Source organism: Staurois parvus, unplaced genomic scaffold (assembly GCF_062004578.1).
Source record: "Staurois parvus isolate SC_StPar_1 unplaced genomic scaffold, SC_StPar_1.0 ptg000426l, whole genome shotgun sequence".
Lineage (NCBI taxonomy): Eukaryota > Metazoa > Chordata > Amphibia > Anura > Ranidae > Staurois > Staurois parvus.
In genome coordinates, this window is record NW_028318222.1 from 773,563 (window position 1) to 790,227 (window position 16,665).

General features: G+C 39.3%; 1 protein-coding gene across 4 annotated transcripts in view; it reads left to right on the forward strand.

Moving 5' to 3' along the window:
- Nucleotides 1–16,665, forward strand: part of SYT16 (synaptotagmin 16) — a 141,507-nt gene that overhangs the window by 65,035 nt on the left and 59,807 nt on the right. For 3 of the 4 annotated variants that reach the window (XM_089687479.1, XM_089687481.1, XM_089687480.1), the window contains one exon: nt 11,474–12,078. The exons of the other annotated variant lie outside the window; for it this stretch is intronic. In XM_089687479.1, coding sequence (XP_089543605.1) covers nt 11,547–12,078 — 532 coding nt within the window. In that variant the 5' untranslated portion in view covers nt 11,474–11,546. The remainder of the gene's footprint in view (nt 1–11,473; nt 12,079–16,665) is intronic. 4 annotated transcript variants of the gene reach the window in all.

The window sequence follows — 16,665 nt, forward strand, 5'->3', positions numbered from 1 at the left end:
AAAACAAAAATCCATTATATATAACTGAATGATACATGATGCCATAGGTACTTCCTCCTTCTCTGGCAATGGCGGTGGGCATTCTTTCTCCTTGACCGAGCGGTTCTGTGGGGCTGGGCTGAGGTGTAGACAGAAGAGATGGCTGCCATCATGAGGAGGGGGCGCAGAAAGGGTGGGATGTAGTCCGCAGCTCATAAGAGGGGTAGACGTAGGTCTGTTTGCATTGGGTGCTAATAGATCTTGTTCCAGCACTGTTCACTTATTTTGACATGTGAGGTCTATTCTGTTCAGGAATTCTGTGAGCCCAGGCCAGCATGATGACCCCCCCCCACCCTCAGGAAGTGTGTTCATGGCAGCCTGAGCCTACAAGTAGTGGGTTGGAAGTTAGGGGGCATAATTTAACCTGGATGACAACCATGACAGGTTTGCACTACAGTGAGACTGTGAGTGACAGTTTAGGAGAAGAAGAGAGTAGTGTAGGAAAAGCTGCTTTTCATTTTAACAGCTGCAGAGCATTTTCTTTTTGGCTGAACAAGTAAGGTTTAGAACCTCTGTCAGGTTTTTATTGCCCTTGGCATACCTATAGGGAAGATTTAGGGAAGAACACCGCATGGCTACACTGTTACTAAAACGTGACAGATAGTATTTGGAACTTTCCCCTGCCTCCAGCTCAACATCTTTTGATTGAAAAATTGAAGGGCCTGGACAGAAAATTGATGGGCCAACAGCACCTGCATCCAGTTAGATCAGGGTTTCTCAACCAGGGTTTCATGAAACCCTAGAGTTCCTCCAGAAGTTGTTAGGGGTTCCTTGAGCAATGAGAATTTTCTGCCTCTCAGACAAGTTCCAACTGACACCACTGATCTTCTTAGCTATCCGTACGTATGGAATTCTTCCCAATGACCAAAAGTGTAAGAAGCATTCTTCCCACTGACCATCACACTAATTAATCATGAGTTGTAGATATAATAAATTATAGCAGGGGGTCCCTGAGATTGGAAAGTTATTTCAAAGGTTTTCCTGTGTTGAAAAGGTTGAGAAAGGCTGAGTTAGATTAAGCCACTGTTCGGGTATTCTGACTGGCACTGTCAGAATACAGTAGTCTTGGTGGGAGATTCAACAGTACTTGAGTAGGAGTCAAAAAAGACAAGGGGAATACCGCTCAGGCAGCAATCAACATCAAACTAAAACAGGTGCAGACCCTGGCTCGCCACCACGTAACATGCATCAGGAAGAAGGGTTGGCCGGAGGAATGATGAAATACGTGCATATAATTTATGAATCCATAGGACACCAAAAGCACCAGGAAATGTAGATGGATGTTAATGCGTTTCACACGATCGCATGCTTAATAATAATAATAATAATAATTGTTATTTTAAAATCTGATTAAACACGTGATCGTGTGAAATGCGTCAACATCCATGTACATGTCCTGGTACTTTTGGTGTCCTATGGATTAATAAATTATACGCACGTATTTCATCATTCCTCCGGAGTGCGGCCAACCCTTCTTCCTGAAACCTGAGTAGGAGTGACAGTGCTGGATTACCAAATGGGCAGAGTAGGCACTGGCATATGGGCACCATGCCGTTTAAGGACCCTGAGACAACAAATCAAAATAATATTGAATTGAAAGAAAATTACAATGAAGCTTTCTTAAATTATTTACAAAAATAGAAAAATAAATCAACTCAAAGAAATGAAAACTTTACACTATAGACTCTACAGAGAAAATACTGTATTCATGTAATGTACCCAAAAACAACTTAAAGTACATAAATCATAGACATCAGGTTCATATTACAATTTATCTCTTAAAAGCTCATTTTATTTCAGTTGTCAGTTTGTAAAAAATATTTGGTGCAACCTATGTACGTGTAATGTACGGTGGTGATAATTATCTCTATCTAATGGTTAACATTGACACTACTTGGTTCATTGTTATCTTACTAGCGCATGCACATAAAAAACCTCCAGAAACCTGTGAGGGGGACCCCAAGGTTTCGACTGCCTAGGGACCTCCACAGAATTTAATCTGGCAAAGCTGAGCACCCAATCAGACAAAAAGGAATGCTGCAGTGGTAAGGCAGTGAGGGATGCTCCAACTGAGCAAGCCTTTTACTACCCATAGAATGGTTCCTAGCAGTCCTTGTCCTTCTCAATGAGAAATGTGTCCATGTATAGATACCATATGTCAATGTGCCAAGCAATTATCTAGCATAGCTACTCTTTTAGAAAACAAATGATGTCAGATAGATGTAGGAGTGTGTGATTAGAGCCCCTGCTCTAATTGAGGAACTTGTTACATGGTTATAATTAACTTAATTATAATTAGAACTCTTTGAAATGATCAGTTAATTATCTGCTGTGTCTTATTTTATTTTTTTTTTTATTTGGAGGAAAAAGCATATGTAATGATCATTTCAAAGGAAACCTCTCCCGGGAAAAATATGGAAATTGTCATTGTTGGCTTGTCATTTTGGAAATGTTTGCTGACAGGCTGTCATTCAGATCTTCTGACTGCAATACCTTGAGTCAGTGGCCTTGAACACATATGTAGATGAGGACTTGTGATCAAAATATGACTTTCCTGATCTGCATATTAATTCTAGGTCAGTGATTTAAATGATTGAATTCAGGGGATCAACATGAGAGCAAGTCAATTAGAATTTCCAAAAGGAACTTTACAATGGCATGCCTTATGTTTCTCATAGTACATGTAGTAATATCCTCACAGGGGCCGCTTGATAAAGCCCATCCCCAGTGGTTTCCCTGACCATGCAAGCCTCCTGACACCTCAGACACTCTAAGCTCAAACACACCCCAACAGAATAGGATAATACTGCAAGAGACAAAATTCTTTGGAAACACCTCTACATTAGTCTTGTGAAAAGGAGTAGACCACAAGATTAATAGGTTTAGGATATACAACACATAAAAATAGAACACTGATAAAATAGAAATAATCATCTAGCAATGTTTAACAAATTATACAGTCATGAGTACCAAGCCTCAACCATTAAACTGCAACACCTGCAGGAAGAGAGGGAAGAAAATGCCCTTTGACCTATCATCTCCCTCTAGGCTACCTCTGCTGCCATGGTGGATGCAGAGAATTATGTAAATGTATTCCCTGACATAAACAAATACAGTATAAGTATACTAATTTGAATATTGGTGGCCATATAGAGAAGAGGTCCCTGTAACTAGAGATTGCAACTTGAGTCCTCTGATGTTTAAAGTTCCAGATTTGGTGGTATCCGTTGTCTTCTGCTAGCAATGGTGGAGCCCATAAACAGTAGTGAATACTGGTAATTCAATGATGTTAGAGAGATGTGCTACTGGTCAAAGCTCAGAGCTGTGATACTGCTCAGAGCAAATATCTCCTGGTACTCAGGTGTAATGTTGTCTGCATGCAGTGTCTCTAGAGTGATGACAGAAAGAGGGTGGGCATCTGCCCATTCACCAATCCTATGGATAGCACAGCCTGTCAGCGCAGCAAGCATAGATGGCGTGTGAAGACTGGACAGTGACAGTCCTGATGCAGAGAAGCTGATGCTATCCCGGTGTGGTGATTGGTGTCGTCGATGTGCTGAACTGATGGGCAGAATCCCACAGCTGTAGACCAACAATCTGTCCATGGAGGAGAATGGTAGCCCCCCTGTGTTCAGCTCTGAATCTCACACCAAGACAGCAAACCAGTTCCTTGCTGTAGAACAGTGTTTTTCAACCTGTTTCCAGTCAAGGCATGCTTTAAACCTATGGCACCCCATTCAAAAATGTAAAAACTAAACTAATAGTTTTACATAATACAGCAACATCCACACATGTAGGACACTACATTTTTTATCAACCGACAAGGTCATTGGTTGTTAGGATGCCGGAGGCTAGAAGGTTGCAATAGTGCACTATGAAAACCTGTGGCTTTGTGATCCACCCACTGGCTTGTATACAGTTTTGGGCAATTTTTAGGCATTTTTTATGCACCACTAAAGAAACCTGAAAGCACCCCAGGATACCTGGGCACCCTGGTTGAAAAAGGCTGCTGTAGAATATCTGCTTTCCTAGCCACCTTGTGGTTCCCCAGCTCTCTGATAATTGTAGTTTGATCTGCACTCAGAAATACAGTATGGATTGGCTATAGGACTACAAGTCCCAAGTTCCTCCGCTGTGAGGAGAACTGAATCCACTCTAACAGGAAGTGATGTAGCAGATCCAGTACTGGGCACTAGGGGGAAAAGAGGTAATCATATTGTCATCTGTAAATGTCCCTAAAAGGCATAATAATATAGCAGGCACCTGGCTACATACACAATTTCATTTTGACTTTATATTACATCTGTTAGAAAAACTTGGGCTTTATAATGTTTGTATGTTTTCTGGGAAGGTAGTTTTTTTTCAAAATATATTTTTTGTAAAAAGTAATGTTATTTAAATAATATAAAATTTATAAATATAAATTACATATGAATGGTATGTAGTCACCACTTGAAGCTAGCAAGGTAGTGAGCCCCCCAAACAAGAATGTTCTCCAGCTCATTCAACTGATTCGCTGTGAAGCAGACCTGAATAGCAGAGAGATCAGATTATACAGAATGCTGAGTGAGTCACTCAGGAGAGAAATCATCCACCTCTGTTAGCTGAAACAGGACTGCTAAACACAGAGGAGGTTGTTTACTAAAACTGGAAGGTGCAAAATCTAGTGCAACTCTGCATAGAAACCGATTCGCTTCCAGGTTTTATTATCAAAGCTTAATTGAACAAGCTGAGGTTAGAAGCTGATTGGCTACCATGCACAGCCACACCAGATTTTGAATGCCCCAGTTTTAGTAAATCTCCCCCAGTATGTATGAAATGCTCATCTCTTGAAGGAAAAAACAGATTGTTTTGCAAATGGAGCATCATGGGTCGGCTGAGCCTGTTCAGCCTATTTCCTCTGCCCGGACAGCCCAGGTAGAGCCTACAGCCTGACATTGACCTGGATTGCTGTGTGACGCAGTGCTTGTGTATACAGCGGTGCTATTGTAAACACAAGTACAGCATATGAGCAAATGCAAACCATAGATGATCTATTTTTTGCATATGCCACTCTGGCCAGTTGCTGATGTGAACACATCAACGTCTCGCTATATTATTATACTGTGAGTGTAGGGCAGGGGTGTCAAACTGGCGGCCCTCCAGCTGTTGCGAAACTACAAATCCCATCATGCCTCTGGCTTTGGGAGTCATGCTTGTAACTGTCAATCTTGCAATGCTTCATGGGACTTGTAGTTTGGCAACAGCTGGAGGGCCACCAGTTTGACACCCGTGGTGTAGGGTATTGTGCTGACACCCCTTAAGGGGGTAGGTCCATGACAAACTGCCCTCACAGCATATCCAGAGTCTCCCATAATAAATAAAGATGGATATCATCCAACCTGGAGGACTGGGGACATCTTGTGCTGAAAAGGAATTACTGCAAGGGACATCATCAGAGAGGAAGTGATTCCTGCAGCCAGAGCTGCTTTGGGACCTTAAAAAAAATAGCCCGAATTTGTGGTTTAAAAAACATTTTTGCCTCTGTTTTTAGATTAGAGTGATATTCCACATTTTAAAAAATGTTATATGGGACGCAGCACCTTTACGAAGTATAATTTTCTATATTTATTTATTATAATCCTAGGATAAGTTGCAGTCCTGTAATGAAAAATTTTGCACAGAATAGTATCGTTTACCAAATGTACTATACCAATGTAATAAATCCAGCTTGTAGTTCGGTAGAGCTCTTCATGATTAGACAGTTTGGTTTGGTTAGATTTAAATGACCTGGTAGTCTATGTACAACGTAAATGGTCATAATAACACGGCAGTAAATATTAAATATCTATGTCATTTTCTATTCTACCAAATAAAGATCTTGTCAGTGCTTGCTTGGCTTCCTTCTTTCCATTTGTCTGTATTGTATCTTTTGTACATGTGTTTGTATCTAACAAAAAACTTCAGTGTGAAAAATCTTTGCTCCCGTCTGAATCCTAATGTTACTAACATGTATGTCACTTGTATTTAGTTTCTTTCCAAATTCTGGGACTCTTGATGTCTCTATTGTGTCTTCCTGTCTTGATGTCCTTTGCATCTGAGTATCTCCTTATAACTTACATTGCTCCAGAGACAGTGAGTCTATATATATATTTTTTAATATTGTTAAAACTGACACAGTCTTAGCCTGACACGCTACAGACTTATCATCAGTCTGGTTTAGAGGGTATGTATGATCTAAAATTAATGCTAGCTTTTGTTAAAGAACTATTACGAATATATTAATTTTATTTTAAGGCATTATTTAGAGGTATGAGTGAGTGAAATTCAAAGTCTGGCAATAACTTAAATTGTAGCCTCCAAAACTTAAACCAAGGTTAAACTGTAACCCCATCCAAAATCTTTTTTTGTAGTATATGACAAGGGTTAGAACTTCTGTCAGGTTTTTATTTCTGTTTGAGACCCTATAAAGGACATATCTCTATGCCTCCTGTACATACAAGAACTAGATAGAAGGTGTGGCAATTTAGTTTTCGGAATGGACTTTAAAAAAATATTTAATCACCTGTACACGAGCGGCTGTTGTCACCTTCAAAGTAGTCCCCTGGGGAAGCAATGCACTGTTCTAGAGGACTGTGCTACTGATGGAAACATTCCTGGAATTAGTTCTCCGGAATGCTGTGCAGTATCTTTGTTGTGGTATGCTGAATATCCAGAATATCATCAAATATGTGTCCCTTTAAGGCTTTTTTTAATTTTTGGAAAGGGCCAAAACTTGGAGGGTGCTAAGTCAGGGATAAAAGGTGGTTGGTCAAATTTTGGAATAGGTGTCTGGGCCAGGACTCGTGAACACTTCGCATTGTCAAGGTGGCGAATCCACTTATTGGGCCACAGTTCCGGTATTTTCCTCTGAACAGATTCCCCTAACCTCTTCAGAATTTCCAAGTAACAATGGTGGTTGACAGTTGTATTATGTTCCATGAACTTGTAGAGAATTACCCCTTGTGATAAAAAAAAAACAAAACACACCAGCATGGTTTTTGAACTGAGAATGAGAAATGCATGCTTTCTTTGGGCGAGGTGAATTCTTTGTTTTCGACTGCATGCTTAGGTGTTTTGTTCATACTGGAAACACCATGTTTCATTACCAGTAATATCCCTATCAAACGTCTGTCTTCAAATTTCATCCAATCTTTTGAAGAATGCAATGTTTTCTGATCTTCTGTCAAAATTTGAGGCACCTTCTTTGCAAAAATCTATCTCATTCCCAAATCCTCTGTTAGAATCTGCTGCCCTGTTTCCCTGCTCATGTTCAATTCTTCTGCCATCATTCGCACACTCAGTCTTCCATATGAGCATATTCTGCCCATTTGCATCCATTCTTTGCGTTTTTTGACTGCCCACTGCTTGCGTCATCGTGGACATCTTCCCACTCCTCCTTAAACCGCCTATGCCATTTAAAAACACTTTCTTTCTTCATGGAATGTTCACCATAAGCCTGCTGTAACAGAGCTAAAGTTTCACTCTCAAGAAAAATATAATGTTAACTCTCTGCTCCAGATTCCTGTCGCTCATTTTTTGCCAACAGCAAAATGCACACGTGTTAGTTCTTCTACTGCTTCGTAAAGTCTGACTCAACTGGTCTGTGACCCAGGCGAATGCAAGTTAGAACAGGTCAGAACTCGCTCAAGCATGGGTGGACTGACAACTCATGGGGCCCCCGGGCAATAGGGGATCATGGGGCCCCTGTGTCCTTGCCCACATTCAAAAAAGCCTATAAAAGGTACCAGGGGCATTTCATGGGGCCCCCTACTGACCCTGGGCCCTCGGGCGGTGCCCGAGTTCTCGAATGGTCAGTCCGCCCCTGCGCTCAAGTGTGAATGGCTATGTGATTTACCACCATAGTGCTATACCGCGGGCATCCCAGGAATTAAATTGTCACACCTTTCAAAATGAGTGAAACCTGTCACCTTTGATAGATGTCACTGAAACAAATGTCCCCATTGGAAGATACTTCCTTTCCAATTATTTTCAAATGACAATTGTAACATTTTGAATTCCCTTTCACCTTTTGGTCCTCAAGAAAAAACAGCGAGGTTCGATCTCCCCACTCGGGACAGCAATATAAGATGGGTCTTATTCTATCCTACTCTATCCAATCCTAAAGAAAAATGTTTTGGATACAGTTATACTTTACTTGAACTTTTATTAAAGTTTATTATTGAGGATATTGTCTAATCAAAGTCTACTGCACCCACATTTGTGCCTGAATTCTTTATTGAAGACACAGCAGTTATCCTATTTTAACATAAACTTGGAAAGTCAAACTAAGCATGCACTAAAAAAAATTTCATACCACATTAAGGGTAAGCCCTGTGCCAGTAGATCCAAATATACAGGAAGCTAAATGAATTTATATGCATATCTTAACATTTCCTGTAAGTTATGAGCTTCAGCCTGTTCTTGGCTGTCCATCTCCTTAAAACCCAATTGAACTTACGGTTTATACCAACTAAATGAAGTTGGGGCACAACAAAATAAAAGATATGCAAATTTGTACAGTTTGTTTTCTTTAGAATGCAGCCACAGAGTAGAAAAGCCTGTCCACTGGCAGGATACCCTAAAGAAGTATTCTTGCTCTCTTTATGGAAGGAAATGGTCTTTCTGCAAAAGTCTGATCTCCAGTCAGCAAAGTTTATGCTCCCTCCTGAATGGAAAGTTCTGTCTTTGAATTAGCAGGGAATGTTGGATCTCTACAAAGAGTCTATTGCTTCCTTCTCAACAGAATACTGGCAGAGAGCAGCCTTTTCTACTCAAGCTGTGGCTGCTATCTAAATAAAACAAGCTGTAAGACTTTGCACAACTTCTGTTTTGATACACCTGAAATGTATTTAGTTGATTTGAACTGAAAGTTCGACAGAACCTTAAAGGATATATGTTCTACAGACACAGACAAGCCTGACTTCTTTTACAGAAAAATCTGCATATAAATTATTTTTGTTTGGATAGACTAATAATCTGGTCATGCAGTTTTCACTGAATGTAAACTCTTCCTCCTGCATTTTATTCATCATATGCTCAGTTTGAATTGCAGAGATTGACAGTAGCTTATGCATTAGGGTATTGGGGCAACTATAACACATTGTTCACTGGCGTACTGTCATCCCTGGCATTTACACCATTGTGCATCATTGAATGGGACTTTACAGTACTTCATAACACACAAACATAAAACCATAATACAAAAAAGTCAAGTTTATTAATACAAAAATTACATATAACATCGCATAAAACACTCAATTAAAATACTTTGTAAGTATTGATTCACATCTAAAGATGTTATTTAGTGGCGTTCCCTAACATCTTTGGATGTGGATCTGCAGTATATGTACCAGGAATGTTAATTAAGTGTTTTATGTGATGTTATACTGTATGCAGTGGGTAAAATAAGTTTTGAACACGTCACCATTTTCCTCAGTAAATACGTTTTTAAAGGTACTACTGACGTGAAATTTTCACCACATGTGGGTAACAACCCATGCAATCCATACATACAAAAAAACCAAAGCAAAAAAGTTCAGATATTAAGTTATGTGTAGTAAAATAGAATGACAAAAGGAAAAAGTGTTGAACACGTGAAGAAAGCGAGGTGTAAAAAGGCATGAAAAGCCAAGACACCAGCTGAAATCTATCAGTAATTAGAAAGCAATCCTTCCTCTTGTCAGTGCAAATTAATATCAGCTGCTTCAGTCTCAACTGATGGCCTATAAAAAGGTGTCTCATTACCAAGGTGTCCCACAAAAACATCTCATGTTGGGTAAAAGTAAATAGCAATTCAAGACCTTCACAACCTTATTGTTGCAAAATTTACTGATGGCATTGGTTACAGAAGGATTTCTAAAATTCTGATTATTGCAATGAGCACTGTTTGGGCCATAATCCAGAAGTAGAAAGAACGTCATTTCATCATAAACTGGCCACAACCAGGTGCTCCTCACAAGATTTCTGACAGCGGAGTGAAAAGCATTATCAGAATAGTTGTCCAAGAGCCAAGGACCACTTGTGGAGAGCTTCAGAAAGACCTGAAATTAGCAGGTGCAATTGTTTCAAGGTAAACAATAAGTAATGTACTCAGCCGCCATGGCCTGTATGCACAGCTCACCACTTAAGACTCCATTACTGAAGAAAAAGCATGTTGGAGCTCATTTAAAGTTTTATGCACAACATTTAGACAAGCCTGTGAAATCCTGGGAGAATATAATCAGGGCAGATGAGACCAAAATTGAACTCTTTAGATGCCATAATATACACCATATTTGGAGGTCAAATGGCACTGCACAGCACCACAAAAACACCATACCAACAATTATGTTTGTAGGTGGGAACATCATGGTGTGCGGCTGTTTTTCAGCATACAGTACTGGCAAACTTCATGTCCTTGAAAGAAGAATAATTTGGAAAAATGTACCAAGACATTCTTGATAAAAATATGCTGCCATCTACCAGGATGATGAAGATGAAATGAGGGTGAACATTTCAGCAAGACAACGATCCCAAACACAAAGCCAAGAAAAATCTCAATTGGTTTCAAAGAAAGAAAAAAAATAAAGCTGCTCGAATGTCCCAGCCAATCACCTGACTTGAATCCAATAGTAGAGCTATGGAAAGAACTAAAGATCAGAGTTCATAGAAGAGGCCTACAGAACCTTCAAGATTTGAAGACTGTGTGGAAGAATGGGCCAAAATCACACCTGAGCAATGCATGCGACTAGTTTCTCCATACAGGAGGCGTCTTGAAGCTGTCATTACCAACAAAGGATTTTGTACGAGGTATTAAATAAATTTCAGCAGCGTGCTTGATGCTTTTTCCCTGTGTCATTCCATTTTATTACATATAACTTAATTTCTGAATCTATTTATTTTAGTTTCTTTGTATGGATTGCATGGGTTGTTACCAACATATGGTGAAAATGTCATGTCAATAGCTTGAATATTTATAAAAATACTTAGCAAAATGGTGACGTGTTCAGTACTTATTTTACCTGCTGTATAATCGTGTTTTTGTTTTTTTATTTATTAAAAAAAATATAATTTTGTATTTTGGTTTTCGGGTTGTATGTTCTGAAGTAGTGTAATTTCAAGTCCCATTTAATAATGCACAATGATAAAAATTTGTAACAGGCTTACTTTAAAATATTTATGAGCTGTCTGGTGCTGGATCTCAGTGGCATGTGAAGGACCACTTACACTTGCCACTTTTTTGCGGTATTGTTAGGCTGAAAGAATTTTATGAATATATTCAAATATACAGTGCAATACTTTTTTTTTCTATCCTACATTAAATTACTCCAGGCACATTATGGCTTATTACATTTTTTTTTGTAGTTTGACTATTTCGTATGTTCTTTATCATGAGATGAAAAGCATCTTAATTTCCATAATGCTTGTTCTGTAGCTCACAGACTTAAACTTTTGGCACGCCTGCAAAATTAAAAGCCTGGTGAGTTCTCGATGAACCAATACTGGTCATGGTGATAGAAATGGCCAGCCAGAATTTCCTCCAGCCGGTCTCATCCTGGATTTCTCGCATGTGTGAAGCTGTTCATCTTACTGGTGGCCCGGTATCCAATTCTCAAACAAATTTAAATGATTCGGAGTCAAGAGTGAATAAAAATCAAGGCTCTGAGTGTAACGATGATTATGAGCAGAACCTGGACGAATTATCGGAAGATGAAGAGTTGTCGTGTGGAAAGGCACATCTTCATACTTCGGACGCAGATTCATGGACATCTACTGATGATGAGGAGGACAACCGTAGCTTGGCCCAGAAGAGTCAAGTAAGTGTACAGCTAGCAGAATCTAGGACTGGCACACCATGCCAACCTGAAAAACGACGTTTTAGCGGACAGAGTCGAGATGATAGCAGTCTTTTCGAATCACTCTCAGTAATTCCGGAAGATAATGAAGAATATGTAAATAGAGAAATAACTGCTCTTCTAAAGGATCTTGAAACAACATCTTTTAGCTCTTTAGGAACCGTTATTGGCAAGAATTCCAGAGGTAAGATAATCATTCTTGTTCCCATTCAGTTTTGTTTTCCATGCCTAATTTGTCCATTTTCCTATTGTATAAAATTAATGTTCTGAATGATGTAGCCACATAAAACAATGTTTCCAAATAACTACCTCTAAAATGTTTGTTTGCTGCAGATTCAAAGCATGTGGTGACACTTTGCTATGCTTATTATTAAACTTGGTTTTAAAAGGGTATTTACTAACAAATGTAATATATAGCAAACGGCAACACATTTTTATTTTTATGTTTTAGTAAGCCTATTCAATGACTTGGTGGTTTCTGAGATGAGTTGTGGTATGTATTATATATTCTGTGTTAGAGTTAATCATTTTGCTTGCATTTTTGCCTATGAAAAAAGACAATTTTGAAAGTTAATGAAGCAATTATACTAGATGGCCAAAATATGTGATTCCTGGCCATCACATCTATATGAGCTTGTTGGATATCCCATTCCACGTTTTTGCAGATAAACATGGTGACATACATATATATTCTGTTCTGTATAGTAAAGCTTTTTTGACACAAATATAGGGCTGCTATTGCTGACTTACTTTTGAAATGTTAGTTGATTGGCTGTCATAGGGACTCTGTGGTTTAAAGTGGAATTAAACCTCAACATAAAAAAAAAGTTAAAAATGGCCCCATGGGAGCTTTATGCCTTAATATACCTGATGGTGTACATCATGTTCAGTTTAATTTTTTCTATCACAAATGATTTGCTTTAAACAACTTAAGCTCCAGAAGGTTATACCCCTTTCATGACCAGGACATTTTTTTGCTATTTAGCACTGCACTACTTTGATTGGCCATTGCGCGATCATGCAACACTGTACCTAAATGAAATTGAAATAATTTTTTCACACAAATATAGCTTTCTTTTGGTGGTATTTGATCTCCACTGGGTTTTTATGTTTTATTATATAAGCAGAAAAAGACCGAACATTTTGAAAAATTATTTTAAAAATGCAGTATAAATTGGCAATGCATGCACATTTTCCCATGTCTTATTCCTTTCCTGCAAGTACAGAACTTCTGATCTGTCAGAAATGCACTTGGCTGTGAAGTCCTGTTGTGGGTTGAAAACTCAGTGTAGACTGTGGGTTGTCAGTTTCTTTTGCTAAACTACACAACAATTCCCACTCTCAGATCCTAGTGATCCTAGGTTAACAATTCTGTAGTCCAAGATGAAAACAAGGAGGGCTCCTTGAGATAACCCAACATTAACTTGAACAAAATGCTTCCAATGGTATATTTATCAGACCAAAAGGGAGTAAATAGGCCTAATTTGCACTTATGGTTGGGGGGTGACGGTAAAAACATGAGGTTGAGCCCTTACCCTTAAGCTGCAAATGCAGTGGAGGGGGGTGTACATATGCCATGGCTGTTAATGCTTTGCACAAAAATTATCTCTGCTGTTTCAATCGGCAGCCAATACCATCCACTGAATGCAACCCAATAGATTGAATGTGGGCGCCTGCAACTGCCCTGCAAGCATTGTAATCTGTTAGTATTACATTACTGTATCAAATCATTTCACCTAAATTTTGTCCCTAGTGCTTTATCTAGTGCCCTGCCTGCACTTTTACCATTTTTTCTGCCTGGAAACTGAGAAACGTCCAAAAAGGTTCCGTTTAGGTCAAAAGTGGTTTGCTAGAAAACAGCGATAGTGAATTAGAATCACTTGCATAATTGAGCGACAGTGATTCGTAGGGAAATTCATCATCAGACACTGAAAACAATTCTGCGACTGAGCTCAGTGATGTGCGAACTTGGCGCTATATTTCAAATGTCAGTGTTTTTGGTTTGATTACATTATTGAATTAAATGTATTATTATATTATTATTTTTTAACTTTTTATAATTATTATATTATAATTTATGATTTGTGTTTTAAACTTTATCATACCCGGGATGTTTACTAGACTCTTGTTTGGACAGATTTAAGTGAGTTATTCCTAAGAATTACAGGCCTACAATATAAAACATCAAAGTTCCATGCTAACAAAAATGTACTGCTTTGACACTCAAAAATATTGATTAGTTAGGTTAATATCATCTAACTTAACAAGTCCAAAAATGCAACTGCCTATGGTTATACTGTAAGAGAAACCTTGCAGATTGAAGCCATGTATGCTATTCCACTATACTCTACTATTTCTTTTTTTTTCCTCTCTATTGTTATTCTCATTTGGGACTCTCTCCCTACAATGGTACTGACTTTGATTTCATAATGTTGTTTATAACGCACAGTCTCATTAAATGACTAATATCGTATACTGATTTCAGACTCCTGTTTACTTTGTAACCTTTGCTTCCGAAATTGAAATAAAAAATTTTACTGTTTAAAAAAAAAAAAAAACAGGTATTGGGGAGGTAATATAACACTTCTTCACTGCCGGTCCATTGCCCTCTGAAGGGGGATCCAAATTGAACCACCGATCTTCAGAGGGCTGTACAGGTGTACACAAGGCCATAAGAGGTTTATCGTTTTGGATGTACACACAATTAAAAATTGCTCTGCCTTAATGGATAACTCATAGCCACAGTGACCAGTGATCCCCAGCATGAAATCTATGTACCTAGGTAACTGCTGTTTCTCTTTCCCTGCTACCGACGTGCTATAAATATCAATTGTCAAACATTAGTTGCAGTTACCTAATAAAAAGGCGATATTATTCATGTATGGCTTTATTTGCTTCAGAGCATCAGTCCCCGATTTGTGTGGATTATATTTAAGTACCGCTATGTCTAAGTACCTTTTCTCATTCACCGACCTCCTTTTTTACTTACAATGTCAGCTTGTAAGACGAATCGCCTTGAAAGGAAAGTTAAGCCAATGCTTTTTGTTTCCATGGTGACAGTCCTGAATACTAACTGCTGGCAAGGTTGCCAAGGGTGATGTAACAGTAAAAATAGACTTTCCATTTAATTTTGCGCTGATTAGAGTACAACTGGAGCTTTCAAATAGCCATTTAGTGCAGCTTTTTTTTTTTTCTCGCTAATTGATCTAAATGTTTGGACGTTGTTTTTCTTGAATCAAGACTTTTAGTCTCACTTAAGCCTAGTAAGATAAAAAGCTTTCATAGTGACGTTAAAGATAAATGACTGTTGATCCTTTTGCCAATAGTTGTAGTATGTAGCCTTGGCCATCTCTTGCTGCTCTACAAACCAGGGCTGTTCACCCTGTCAAATTTTGACATGCGGCTGTCCCTGTTCAGCCGCTGCATCTGCATACATTTCCATAGACTGTCAGCTTGGGGTGGATGCTGTCGCAAAGTTTGGGTGCCGGCCAGGGGTGTATTTACCACAAGGCAAACAAGGCACTTGCCTAGGGCAGCAGTATTCAGGGGGCAGCACCCCCCCCCCAGGACAAGGCATGTGAAAGAAGGGACACGCTTGTCATGGGAACCAGGTGGGATCTGAGAGACGCTGCGGGCTGCTTGATGGTGTATGTAGAGCCTGACTCTCATTCCTGGGGAGCTGTGAAGATGAATGTCTTTTTCTCTATCACTGGGGGGGTAGTGGAAGGCTCTCCCAGGTGGGGGGCAGGGGTGCTGTTGGTCAATGTCAGCATTGTCAGGTTCTCTCCAGGGGAGGGGGAAGGGGTGTGATGTTGGTCGGTGTCCATGGGGGCAGACGATTTTTGTGTTGCCTAGGACAGTACAAAACCTGAATACACTACTGGTGCCGGCACCTGTGTATATGAGGCTGTAGAGAATTTCTGACCCAGGGCTGGGGAAAAGCTGTACCACTGTCTATTGGACTGACAACAGACTTTCTGCAGTCTCTGATGAGATGAACTACCCTCAAATCACATGACTGTCAGAGACCATGTGATCTGGGATGCTTTGGCTTCCATGAAGGCTTTTTTATTCATAGCAAGACAATGTTTTTTTTTTTTATTCAAATAATAAGATTTTGAAATACTGGCATGTGAATATTTCCTTTACCAATAGATCCAATATAAGTAGAATTGCTCAAAATAAAACTGTCCAAACTGTCTAATACTCGCCTTTCATACTCTTTGAACAAATACATTACTGACATGTGAATGTGTATTTTAACAATAGACCCAATTTAAAGAGAATTGCTTGTAAAAAAAATAAACTCCCATCAACTGATACACGTCCTAAAGTAAAAGAGAACCTTAGAGGCAACCATAGATGAAGCAGGTTTCTTTCCTGCAACCACGAATTGTTGGAAAGAAAATCGCTCAATTTCCCCATCAACACAGTCAGTGCTGTTAGGGGAATCTCTCCTGTGGAGCCGTTTTGTTCTCCTGGCAGAGGGGCCCTCCCCATCAGGAGAACACAGTGATTACTGCTAGTGGCTATAACAGCTGCTAGCAATAATCAATTGTAAAATAATCAATCAATAATCAATTGTAAAATCTACCAGACTGGTTGTACTTAAGTTGATTGATCAATCAACTAAGGTACATTCAGCCTGCCCATAAATGGTTCGAATGTTGGCCAGTCCCTGCTTAACCAGTCAAGGTTTGAACCATCTATGGCTGGGTTTACTATAACTGTTCCTACGGTTCCCTCCCCCTCCTCCAAGACAGGAAATCCA